This window comes from Trachinotus anak, unplaced genomic scaffold (assembly GCF_046630095.1).
Source record: "Trachinotus anak isolate AG129_WGS33_773 ecotype Australia unplaced genomic scaffold, CSIRO_AGI_Tana_v1 ptg000008l, whole genome shotgun sequence".
Lineage (NCBI taxonomy): Eukaryota > Metazoa > Chordata > Actinopteri > Carangiformes > Carangidae > Trachinotus > Trachinotus anak.
In genome coordinates, this window is record NW_027273859.1 from 7,533,611 (window position 1) to 7,546,987 (window position 13,377).

At 39.5% G+C, this 13,377-nt stretch overlaps 2 protein-coding genes across 5 annotated transcripts; one reads left to right on the forward strand and one right to left on the reverse strand.

Annotated features, from left to right (window-relative positions):
• The first annotated feature begins 1,660 nt into the window (after positions 1–1,660).
• LOC139623725 (5'-AMP-activated protein kinase subunit beta-1-like) lies at positions 1,661–5,723 on the forward strand. Of its 2 annotated transcripts, none has more exons than XM_071482194.1 (9): positions 1,661–1,827; positions 1,940–2,090; positions 2,159–2,445; positions 3,903–4,072; positions 4,153–4,246; positions 4,373–4,487; positions 4,576–4,709; positions 4,830–4,898; positions 5,200–5,723. In XM_071482194.1, the coding sequence occupies exons 3-9, from the start codon at positions 2,314–2,316 to the stop codon at positions 5,275–5,277; spliced, it is 792 nt and encodes a 263-aa protein (XP_071338295.1). In that variant the 5' UTR covers positions 1,661–1,827; positions 1,940–2,090; positions 2,159–2,313; the 3' UTR covers positions 5,278–5,723. The 2 variants fall into 2 exon arrangements, with proteins under 2 accessions (XP_071338295.1, XP_071338293.1); XM_071482192.1 differs by having other exon boundaries at positions 1,669–1,827; positions 2,297–2,445.
• Positions 5,661–7,154, reverse strand: LOC139623727 (phospholipase A2, minor isoenzyme-like). Of its 3 annotated transcripts, none has more exons than XM_071482195.1 (4): positions 7,051–7,154; positions 6,721–6,880; positions 6,496–6,623; positions 5,661–5,964 (listed from the first exon to the last, which is right to left on the reverse strand). In XM_071482195.1, the coding sequence occupies exons 1-4, from the start codon at positions 7,139–7,141 to the stop codon at positions 5,840–5,842; spliced, it is 504 nt and encodes a 167-aa protein (XP_071338296.1). In that variant the 5' UTR covers positions 7,142–7,154; the 3' UTR covers positions 5,661–5,839. The 3 variants fall into 3 exon arrangements, with proteins under 3 accessions (XP_071338296.1, XP_071338297.1, XP_071338298.1); XM_071482196.1 differs by having other exon boundaries at positions 6,721–6,877; positions 7,051–7,151; XM_071482197.1 differs by having other exon boundaries at positions 6,721–6,890; positions 7,067–7,130.
• Positions 7,155–13,377: the final 6,223 nt, after the last annotated feature.

Sequence of the window (13,377 nt, forward strand, 5' to 3'; positions counted from 1 at the left end):
AACATCATATATCAAAAATTTACTATAGTGAAAAAAATGTTTGGCTTTTGATGCAAATACTTGATTTTGAGATGTGTTTGTGATATTTTCAATGCAGTGTTCCATTTTGCAGCAGATATGTGGCACTTTGCATTTTGTGTGTGCAATTTTTGGTTTTCTGTGTAGAGTTTTGAAAAAATGAGAGTTAGTTCAGAGAATGTGTGAAAGTGGTTGTGAAAAACTGTAATTCTGTAAATCTGTAAATTCATACCATATTATAGCTGTGACTGAAGAAAGCACAGTGAACTTGGAACTATGCATTGAATATAAAAGAAATATGCAATCAAACTTGAAACATAGCACCAATTATAGTACAATAACTTCACACTACATACATTGTTTGTATATATCACTTTGATACCGCTTTGCAGAGAGAGGGGTCTGTCATTCTATCTGACCAACGTACAAAGTATGAATTGTTAGAGTCAGATGAGAAATGCATCAAGATAATGAGAAAATGCCTGTAGTGGTCTCTAGTAATATGTGTGGACACAATGGAAGTTTGTACAAACACAATGGGAAATGCTAATGTGTGTGGGAAAATGATGAACTGTTTTGAGAACTGCATTAAGAGTGGTGAGAATGACGTTTCGGATGTGTGAATTGCATCAAAGCATTTGAGAAAAACTAACTGAAATTTAATGTATGATATGGCACTCATTGAGGGAAAAACATATAAGCTACTGTATACTGCTGATTCTCTATGGCTGCCTGAAATTGTGATTACATGGAATCCAGTTTTCTCTAACCCAGAGAAAAAAAGGGTGACCTTTCCAAACACTGAAATACTGATGACTCTGTTTTTTGTGTGTGTACAGTTACAGGCTTTAGAAATGTTAGTTACATGAAACTGGATACCCGTGAGAACATCTCAGGGAAATTAGACATGATGTGGAACAAGGACGCTCCTTTGCTGAGCTGCAAAAAATCTTACAAAGCTTTACTGACTACAGCTGTCTGCTTTACAGGCCACCCCACTATATGGATACAAAATACATTTTAAAACTACAAGGACACTCAAAGAGTGCAGGCCTTTGTCGGTGTCAAAAAAACATACACCTGACTTCAAAGATAAAAAATTCTAATTCATAGTTTTATTTACACATTTCCACATCAGCATATAAACTAAACAATAATAAATACCCCAAAAACCAACAAAATATTCACAAACATGCACTCACACATTCACACTACGGGTGTGGAGATATGCAGATTTAAATTAGAGTAAGCATACACAAAAAATAATTTAACTCTTCATATCGTCCATACACAAAAACAAAAAATATATGGCTGTATTAGAAACATTTAACGGATAATGGATGGATGGATTAAAAACATTTCTCAGGACCCCTAGATTTATTGTGTGGCCGCTTGGGTCCCGCGACCTTCAGGTTGATCAAAACTGACAAGGTTACAAATAGAGTAGCTCTGCGTGTGCGTTCAGGTGCGTCTTCTGATTGTAATTTCTTTCCTTGTAACCATTTATTTAGGTCAGTAGTATTTTTGTTATTTCCCTGTTTGCATGTTGTAAATTCAAGTAGCTCATGAAAGTCGGGCAGTTTAGCGTCTGCTCTTATTTTAGGATAAAAACGTGTTGAAAACGTGTCATTTACCTTAAACCAAACAGTTGGCAACAATCGGGTTAAACTTCAACTCGCCCTGAGCTCGGGAACAGGAGGCGGAAGAGGTGTGTTTTCTTCTCTGCACACACATACACTGAAGTTTCCTCTAAATGGCGAAAACGCACATAGCTCGGCTGGCAGCTGGAGTGTGAGGACAGAAACAGAGGTGGGTAAACGGGACAGAAGTGACCACTCCTCTGTTATCAATCTGTGGGACATTGACGCTGCCCCGCCTCATGAAAGTTATTTTTTTAATTTTCTTTTTGTTGTTGTTTTAGTCCAAGAAGAAAACTTCTCCAGTTCAAACACGGAAACTACGATAAGGACAGCGGACGATTTTACATCCAAAAAACCACAAATACATGTAAACTAGACCAGATAAGATCGTTTGATAAGACTACGGCCACCCAATCACCCGAAGAGATTTAGGTGGGTATTGTGGGGTTGTAGCGGTGTGGGCACAAAGGAAACCAATAAACAACTACCTTTGTTCACAGTGGAGACTACCAGAGGCCACTTTTAGTCCTACTATTAGAGGTGCCTTTTTGGTCAGTCCAGGGACCACTGTGGGGCTCCTGGTGGTCTCTGCCCTGTGTGTCCAAGGACATGACTAGATCTTGATGTGTGTCTGGCAGAGGTTGATGCCTCCAGGATGGGGAACAGCAGCAGTGACAGGTCCAGTGGGGGTCAGGGTGAGAGGTCGTACAGAGATGGACAGCAAGGAGGGAAAGAGGCTCGTCCCAACATCCTGATGGACAGCACAGAGGACGCTGACGATTCAAAGGTAAATATGAAGATTAAAAATGGACTGGTGTCACACAGTCATACTGCAGACTTTGTGTCATGAAGTCAAATTTTAATAACTGACAAATCCCATGTTTCGACTGTCATGAAACCCTTAAGGATGCATGGTCCTTGGTGTTGTCCATGATTTTGCACATTAATTATGGATTGCATGTGATTAATGTCATAGTTTTGAGTTTGTTTTTAGACTGATTCACTTGGGATAGATGTTGAATTTGTAATAGCTTTTTATTTGTCCTATAAACCTGACATAAATGCTGCACTCTTTTCAGTGAAAATGTATGCAACAAACAAAGTAATTATGTTTTGGACTTTTAACACATACAGTTTATATTGTACCTAAGAAAATGTTGCAATACCCAAATATCATGTCTTCATTTTCTAAGATACATTTAGACATTTCGGTGTTGAAAGAGTGTCATGCCTGTCTTTCGTTACTTTATATGCATATTTTAAAGCAACAAGCCTTTGTTGGTGAATTCAGGTGCTGCTGGTAAGAATCTGAAATTTGATAGTCCGGTAAGGGCACGACGTTTCCATACCGTCTGTCTGTGAGAAAATCTCATTGGTCATACAAACAGAGCATACATAGGTCTTACAAAGAGGATAATGTTATTCTTTTAATTCCCTGCAGTAAAAGGATTGCTGGTCAACAAACAGTGTTAAAATCTAAGGTTAAGCAGTTTCCTGAAAGCAAATAATGTTTACAAAACAGTCCTATCTGTGTTCACTGCAAAATAAAATGTAACAAGAAATAAGGGCAGATTTCAACAAGTTTGAAGCCACTGTTAATTGATTGTCAGATTAAAGGCTGCTGCAAAGGAAGTAAATAAGTGCTTTGGAGAATGGTTGGCAGAAATATAAAAATGTTGCTAATGTTCCATTCCTAACTCCCTTGTAAAACTGAATAGTTGCAACAAGAAGATATATATCAAATAAAGTGGAAATATAGAAATATTAGATAATAATATTAGATAATAAAATATTACTCATTATTGTGCTATGCAGTAGACTGTAAATTAATGATTTTATACTATACACACATATGTAGATTGTTGAAAATTTGTGCCAATAGAAACAAGACAGAAAATCATATGTACAATCATAAAAACTATCAATCTAATCTATCACATATATTTAATTGGCAGTTGTAGCAAAAGGATTTGGATTTATCCAACTTACCAAAAATGCCAGACAGAAGAACAAAATATGAAAAAGTCCAAGAAGTGTGTCTATTTGTCACAAAGAAAAAAAAATGGATTTACATTTTCAAAAGGACAACAACACATAAAGACATAACACAACATAAATAAGACTCAATCTTCAGCTCCCTCCCAGCTGCTCAGTCAGTCAGGAAGTGTTGTGTAGTGTTGCGGTGCAGAAGCTGAAGCTGCTCTCATTAACATGGCAACAATGCGTTGATATCACGCTGTACAGGCTCCACAAGAAATACAGGAGTTTCTGGCCTGGCAGCAGGACCTGGAGAGTGACAGCAAAAGTCCAACACAGGCCAGACCAACTGTGTTCAGATGGTCAGGTGCTGGCAAAGAAGTCTTTGTGTCCGGCTCCTTTAATAACTGGGCCACCAAGATCCCACTCAACAGAAGGTAGTTTGACACATGCAGGTCTTGCATCTTTGAACTTTCTTTAAATGAAAATGTGACACAGGTCTGTCTCTCAAACCCAGTCAGAAGAACTTTGTGGCTATAGTGGACCTGCCGGAGGGAGAGCACCAATACAAGTTCTGTGTAGACGGTCAGTGGACTCTGGATCCGACTGGGGTGAGTGAAAACCAAATTTTAGAGGTGAGAGTATCACAGATGTAGTCTTGTTTCTCCTGCCACTACAAATGCCTAATCAACACTCACAAGTGTTGGTATCAAATTTCTGTTTACACCTTTTCCCAGGCTGTGATGACGTCTAAAACTGGAACAGTCAATAACATCATCCAGGTGAAGAGAACTGACTTTGAAGTCTTTGATGCCCTCAGGATCGACTCGCAGGATTCTGCGGACGTCTCAGGTATTTGCAACTGTATTCATTCATTAACAGCTACTGTTTTTGATGTGAGGTAGTACTGAAGTAGTGTTACATGATCGTTCGCTCCCAGACTTGTCCAGTTCCCCTCCTGGCCCCTACCAGCAGGACGCCTATGTGACCAAATCAGAAGACAAGATCAAACACCCTCCTATCTTACCCCCCCACCTGCTGCAAGTGCTGCTCAACAAGGACACAGGTGTCTCTGTAAGTACTGGTTTGATGCTAGAATACATGCTCATATTAATGATACACACCACTTTACAAACTTGTCACCACAACATGCAAATTAGTGAAATTCATCCTCTCTCTCTGGATCTTCATCAGTGTGACCCGACGCTACTTCCAGAGCCCAACCATGTGATGCTCAATCACCTGTACGCCCTCTCCATCAAGGTAACAAATCCTCCTATAACATATTTATTTTTTTCTTGAATGTTGTTTCTCGCAGTGAAATCAGGGGAAATTATGGATCAACCCACTCTATCAGATAAAATATCTAAACACCTAATGGATTTTGATCAGACTGTGGTACAACATCTCATACAGTATGCATACAATGATAATGCGTGTATTCCCAGTAGTCACAGTCATTTTAATGTTTCACCCATGTAATCCAGGAAAAACTGTTTCTCTTTGTTTAATGTCAACATCAGCTTTAAACCTCATTTGTACTCCTCTTGTGGTTGTGTTTTAGGATGGGGTGATGGTTCTCAGTGCAACACATCGATACAAAAAGAAGTATGTGACCACTCTTCTGTACAAGCCAATATAATCCTCAGAGCCATCATCCCGCCTCCTATATTGGAATAATAATTTGTCTGTTGTTGTACTTGCACTGTTCTGTTAAAACTGAACCTAAACATCTTCCTGATATCAATTTAAAACATTTCTTATCCATCCTGTAATCTTGTATTTTGAAAATGTTGATGCTTTTTGATGAAGCAATAAGCTTGTTTCTTTATGATCAGTCAGCATCAAACAAGCAAAACAAAAAAGGGTAAAGTGAGGTTTTCATTGTAACATCAAGTTATTCCATTGTATCAGTAGACGATGTTGATGTTGGTTTACATATAACTTCAAATCTTAGTTAAGTAAACTTGAAAAGCTGAAACTCTCTCTAGATGAGCAAACAGACATGAGGAAACACACAGAGGGTGAAATTCAACTGGAAGGCAACACTGTCTTTATTCTCTTGCTATTAAACTCAGACCTTTCAATAATCAGGTTTTATTTAAAGTTATTTGAATTTAAAATTATAAACCAATTAATTTTTTTTTAATAGAAATATATTACCATCCATCATTCTCTTGTATTTTTGCGAGAGGTTGTATAACTCATTTGTTACAGTGGACTCTAGTATCCAGGTTCTTGTTTTCAGGGTTGTATGTGGCCCGAGCAAAGCACTCAGCTGCCACACGATCACACTCGCACACGGCAGCCTGGCACTTATTGTTGGTAGCTGCAGATAAACAGATAAACAGATAATAAGAAAATGTGAGGCACATTTTAAACATATCTTGCTTCCTCACTCTAAATGTTGGTGTGAAGGTGGCTCCACAGAACCAGGAGAGCATTTGTTTTGGAGTCAAAACTCAATTTCCAGCTGTGTAATGCCTATATATATATGTTTAAATACAGTTGCTATATATACAGTACTTACACACAGGGCTGTAAGTGCAGCCTTGTTTAATTCATTTTATTTACAGTAAAACTACAGTCTGTTATTCAGTGATTTCTGCTAACATTGCACTTTCAACCAGCCAAAAAAGCTTTCAAGTTTGTAAACTGAGAAAAATGATAAAAACTTTCATTTATTTTTTAAATTGAATTGTGGCATTTGCTGCTGCAGAGCCAGTTCTAAATTTGAAAATTGAACATCCCCATCCCAGGACATTTCAAATTTCAAATTGACGCCATTGAATTTCATCAAGGAAGAGTTTGAAAGTCAGTGAAAATAATATGAATCTTTATCAGTTTATCCCAGTCTTACCTGAGCAGGTCAGTTGTTCATTTAAGCAGGTGAAATCATACACAAGAAAGTAGGGGAGGTCAAAAAGAGACGTGCATCCAGGAGTCTTCATGCTTGTACCATAGCACTCATCATGGATTTTACAGCACCTGGGAATACAGGAGAAAAGGTGACATGTTTGAGAAAGTTTCTTTTGTTTCATAGATTATGTCTGACAGACGAAATTGGGGAATGACAGCTTCCTACATGTCCAATTCGTCCTGAGGGGTTCCCTTTCCACCGAAGCCACACCAGCAGCCGTAATTGTTATATTGCAGAGGGTAAACACCAGGCTGGACGCACTCGATCATGGTCCCAAACTGCCATAAGGCCTTGGGCAGCACAGCACCACTGACCATACAAGCTGCTAGAAACATGTAATACCCAATCGATCAGGGGAAAATTAGTATTCTGATACAACAGATACAAATATGACAAACTGGTAGATTCAAAACTGTAATGAAGACCATGCATCTTTTAAAATAAGTGTTCCTATAAAGGACTGATACATATTTACAGTTATTTTTTCAGTCTTACCAGTGAGCAGCAGCAGCAGCAGAGGAGATGACAGATTCATGGCTACAGTCAAAGTGACCTGAGGTTTCGCTGCAGCCTGATCTTTTAACATGAGGGACACAAGGGGGCGGGAGCTTTAGGTGAGGAGGGGGCTGTCAAGACTTAAATATGTAATCACACTGTAAGAACTGTGCATTTTATTTTTACTTGATTTCAGTGGTGAAACATTGTCACCTTTACTTATATTGTACTAAAATTCAATGCCAAATTTTGTACTTTGTACTGCCAACATTTATCTGACAGCTTAAGTTACTATTTACTCAAATGTAAGTAGTTTAGAAAATATGATGCACTTTTATTGGTTACACTACAAAATAAATATGAAATTGTTAAAAAAAAAAACCAACAAAAAAACTAAAAAACCCAATAATAGCTCCATCAATACAAACTGAGTGGCAAAATGCTGCTTTTACATTAATACATTGATAATGATAATACAATAATATAATGCACTGTGAAATAGTATGACACTCACAGAGGCAATTGCTCTGCATTATGAGGGATTTTACTTTTGATACTTTAGGTACATTTTGCTTATAATACTTTACTACAACGCAGGGCTTTTACCTGTAATGGAGTGTTTTTATACTGCAGTACTGCAACATTTTCTTCATTGTATCTTTGAGAATAAGAACTAAAAGGAAAACATGAAGATTAAACATTCATGTTTAAAGCACTTGGTATTTTTCCTTTTCATTTACATAAAACTAATTCTATGTCTGTGGGTTGTGTCTTCATATCGTCTCCACTTGTGTCTGAAATGCCAAATGTCTAGGTCAAGGGACTGTTTAATGTCTGACCATCAGAAATGGTAAGTGGAAGTGATTCCTCTGAGAAAGAAGAAGAACTAATACACAATTTATTGTGCACTGGTATAGCTTTTTTTTTTTTTAGCTTTTGGTCAAATTCAGTCTGTTCTCACACAGTGTAAGATAAAGCATTTGAAACATAGCCACAGGAAATACAACATGACGAGGTGAACTCAGGTGTGCCTCCTACAAACTCTACATCTCACACACATTTATTCTCCCCTGACTAGATATGTTAACATATTTTATCTATGATCTTTCCACATTTTTTTTCATATTTTCCTAATCAAATATTCTCAAATGTTTGCTCCTGTTCACTCTGTACTCACTTGAGTTTGCCTTTTCCCTCTTTAGCCCAAAGTTGAGTTTAAAATAACTTAGTAACACACATTTGTGTCAATAGCTGAGTTCCCATGACTTTCCCTTGCAGCTTACTTAAGTTGAATGGTTATGTTAACACAAAAGGAAATAATGTGTAGTACAACATGACAAAAATAAAGAACCAGATACATGGGAATGGGAATTTGTTTGTGTTTGGGATACTGAGGTCTGTGGCAGTTCAGGGCAATGATCCTCTGCACTGTACCTGACACCTGAAGCTCTTCCTGCACGTCTGATCATGGATAAATTCATAAGACAATAAAATTGTAATCAAGAATATGGGGAATTCATTCATAAATAGTTGATTACTATGAATGCTGAAAGAAACTAGAAGTGTGTGAAAGAGGTAAAAATATTTTTAAAAGGGTTTAACAGGGTTAAACACTCCAAAACCAGTATAAGATTATCTTTCTGTCAAAGGATTTAATCCAGGATTTACTTGTTGAGCCACTTTGTGAAATGACGCCGGTTGATCGATAAGTCATGCCTGTACTGTGGAAAGGGGAAACTCTCGGCTGCAATGCCTCTGTCTCAATAAAACTGCCAGAGAGGAAGCCTCGCGTCTGAGCGTGTTTATTGATATCTCCCCTTTTCAGGGCGTAACATTTTGGAGGCACCGCTGGGTTGAATGTGTCGAGAACCAGCTGCTCCAGATAGACGTCCCGGATCATCTTTCAATCCTTCTTATCTACAGCCAAGGTGGACGCTACTGTGTGGTGGTTCAACAATCGCGTAGAGGGACTTGCATGTGAGCTGAGGTCAACCGCTGGTGCCCGGCAAGCTGCGTTGCCTATTCTGCAACACACCAATACTTTCCACGGATCAGGGACTAAAATGGATTCTTCAGAACTGGAGGACTTGAAACTAGAAGTTTGTGGTGCCCTGTATACCTTGACAAGAGACGTTTGTGATTTTCTAACTATTGCTGGTTTAAAACTTTAGAAAGGTATCAGGCAAAAGTTGCTCCTCTCTCATCTCACATATCACAAGACACTTAGAGAGAGACGAGATAGAAGAGCTTGAGGATCAGGGTATGCCTACAGTCTCAGATGTAAAACAGGCAGGTTTGGTAGAAGAACATGTTGTTCAGCTTTCAGAGGGTGAGCAGTTGAAAAAACAGACATTATATTTAGCATTAGCATCATCACTGCAGGAGAAATCAAACCAAATCAGTGGAGCCAAAAAGTCAGTGAGAGGAGAAAGTAATAGTGCTAAACAAGATCATGTCTTTGCTCCACAGACCCCCCAGTCTTTTTTGTCATTGCAGTGGGGGCGAGAATTCAAAATATCAGGCCAGATTGGTAAATCAGGGCAGAAAGACAAACTTACCTTTTCCAGTCTAGCACACCAAATTGAGCAAAGTATCAGCAAGGGATTCTCTGAAATAGAAGTAGTTGATGCAGTGATTAGGGCAATTGCACCAGGCTTACAACTCTGCAGCTACCTAGGGGCCAAAACCGACCTTACTTTACCTACTCTAAGGAGGATCCTCAAGTCCCATTATCAAGAAACGGGTGCAACAGAACTGTATAAGCACCTCACCTCAGAGGCCTAAAGTAGGAAGGAAACTCTACAAAAGAAGAAGAAGAAGAAGTGACTTGCAGCCATACTTAATATACATACTGCTCCTTGAAAATGGTCTGAATATCATCTGGGCGACATTTCAAGAAGATTAAACAAAATTTGTGACAAGAGAGGCCTTTTAAAGGTTTTTGATCAAATCAAAGATGGCGGAAATCCAATATGGCGAGAAAAGACATTAAGGATTACCTCGGCTTGGCCCGAGGGCTCCAGTGATACATCGTTTGTGAAAAAGGATGAACGGGTCAAAGTTAACCATTCATGCATGTCCAACTTTGACCTGTTGGTGGCGCTCTGGAGCTTGTGTTGCTTACACAGAAATATAACCTTGAACACACCACTTGAAACCAAGTAATGGGTGATCTCCTGTTAAATTATTACATTATTGGAGTATTATTACATTATCAGGTCCCTTGAAATGAAGGCTAACCTGATAATGTAATAACCTCCCGTTAATGTAATACTTTATTACATTATTGGTTAAGAGTGTATTACATTATTGGGAAATGCACTTTATTACATTATTGGGAAGTTATTACATTATCAGGTTTTATTACATTTTCAATCCACTCAAGTGAAATTTTTTATTACATTATTGGGGTTATTACATTATCGGGGATTTATTACATTATCGGGTTCTACAACATTGCATGTGCAAACGAAGCAGAGAGACTAAATACAAAAAAGAGAAAAACCCAAATCCAGAGCTGACAACCAAAGTCCAGCCTGATGTACTAAAGTTGAAGTACTGAAGTTGCACAGATCAAAGAGGCAATTTGACAGCCAAATACGGTACAGACACAACATATGGCCTCACCTGTAGCACAAGAATGCAGTCCTCCTCTGCAGTTCCAGTGTCTGCCACAAAATTACTGGCATCCTCCTGGACAGCTGAGATACAGCTCAATTTCAACAAAGGTTTGCACCACAGCAGTATCATGCCCCAAATCATGCACGTCTGAGGAAATGTACTGACTGCCAGCAAAGTGGAAATGACTACTGCACCCATTGCTATAGGTAGTAGTGAGCACTTTCTTTGCAGGTTGCAGGGTGAGAGCAACCAGACAAGAAAAAGAGAGTCTTTTAAATGCAAGAGGGTTACCCCCACAGGACAGGGAGTAACCGACAATAGCAGAATGTCTCAACAGCATTGCTCTCACTGTGGTGTCCCTGAGGAAGGCCAGAAACTCAGAAGATGTGCATCCTGTAAAAAAGACATTTACTGTTCTAAAGCCTGTCAAGCCCAACACTGGCCAAAACATAGAAAACAATGTAACCAGCACACTTACCCACAGTAAAACCCGAGTTCTCATCCAGAGATAAATACCAAGCAGTCAGTCTCATCTTGTTGCTCTGGTGGGGAAACGGTGTATGGTTGAATGTCACATATAAGGCCGCAAGACACGAGACTATGGGATACAGGCTCTCAAGTCTGTATTGTTGATAAAAAGTGGAAAAGGAGACATTTGCCACATGACAAGTTAAGAGATGTCTCTGAGTTGCTTGATGCACCTGATGACTTGAAAATCACAGCTGCCAATGGACAGAGCATGCCATACAAGGGTTTCACTGAGGTTAATTTTAGGATTAGCTGGAGAGGGAGCTGATCCCAAAGAACTGGTTGTCCCCAAGCTGTTGATGAGGGGAAGAAGCCTTTCACAACCCACCCTAGGCTTTAATGTGATCAAGCAAACAGTGAAAACTAGCACCGGAACCACTGGATGTTACTAGAAGAGAGCAGTTACATGAGACATTAAAAACTGCTTTTCCTAGTCTTGGAAAAGAAGATGTCACAGCTTTCATTGATCTGGTGACACCTGAACAGTCATGTGAATATGTTGTGAAAACAACGAATTGTACCTAAACACACCTCTGTACAAATTGACTGTAAGGTGCAGATGCGGCCACTGAAGAAAGACACTACACATAGATTACCGAGAACTAAATAAAAAGACTCACCCTGACAGACAACTGATTCCTCAAGTGCAGGACATCCTTGACAGTCTTGGTGGTGACTTATGGTTTTTGTTGTTAGACCAAGGAAAGGCCTACCATTAGGGTTCAATGGATGAGGACAGCAGGCCTTGGACTGCATTTGTGACTCCTTGGAGCCTGTACGAATGGATAAGAATTCTATTTAGGCTAATGAATGCTCCTGCTGCCTTCCAACGCTGTATGGAGGACTGTTTGGAAGCAGTGCGAGACAGCATCTGTGTTCCCTACCTGGATGAAACTCTGGTGTACAGTCAGTCATTTGGAAATCATGTAAACCACGTCAGGAAAGTGCTCCAGTTGTTGAGGAAATACGGGATAAAGCTAAAACCTAGCGAATTATTTAAACATGAGATTTGCTACTTGGGAAGAGTTGTCTCAGCTGAAGGTAGCAAGAATGATCCAGCAGATACTATCACTGTGAGAGCCTTGAAAGATAAGAGACCAAGTACAGTAGGGGAGCTACAAACCATCATGGGCTTGTTAAGTTATTATAGGCAATACATACAGGACTTCTCGTCTATCGCTGGGCCACTCTTTGACTTGCTAAAAGGGACAACTGAAAACAACAGTATTCCACAAAAAAGGCCAAAACCAAGATGAGGTACAGGAACGAGTAAAGGTGTGTCATCACACAAACCAATTGTATGGACTGAAGAACATCAATGCATTCTGGAGAAGTTCATAGACTGTTTGGTTGAGCCACCGGTCCTTGGTTTCCCAGACTTCACACAGCCATTTATCCTCCACACAGATGCCTCAAATCAGGGCCTTGGGGCAGTTCTATATCAACAACATATATTATATATATAATAAGCTTCGTGTAATAGCCTATGGATCCCGGACATTGACTGCCTCTGAGCGAAATTATCACCTCCACTCAGGGAATTGGAATTTCTCGCCTTGAAGTGGGCAGTTACAGAAAAATTCCAAGATTACCTGTACTATGCACCTACTTTCACTGTATTTACTGACAATAATCTGTTTACTTATGTCCTGTGAAGTGCCAAGCCCAATACAACTGGATGTAGATGGGTAGCAGAGCTTGCAGAGCTGGTATCAGATTGTGTGGCAGCGATTACCCAGGCTGTTGAGGTTCAAAATTCTAGCTCACCGTGGGTCTTTTCAGTACTCAGCACTCTCCAGTGTACAGCAGTGACTGAAGAAACAGGCAAACCATTCTCAGCTGCTGAGATTCGACAAGCACAGCAAAATGACAGCAACATCAGTTCAGTAATGCGATGTAAATTGAGGGACAGTAGGCCATCAAGATGTGAACTGGACACCTTCAGTATACAAAGCAGGTGTCCACTGTGTGAATGGGAAAGACTCCATATTGATGAGGATGGGATTCTTCGCAGGAAGACAACAAACAAGACACAGCTAGAACTACCTGAGCAGTATAAGACAACTGTATTGAAAGAGTTGCATGATGAGATGGGCCACCAAGGCAAGGAAAGAAATTGAGCATTATGTGGCTAGGACTTGTACTTGCCTGAAACAAAAGAAACCCTGTAAAGACACA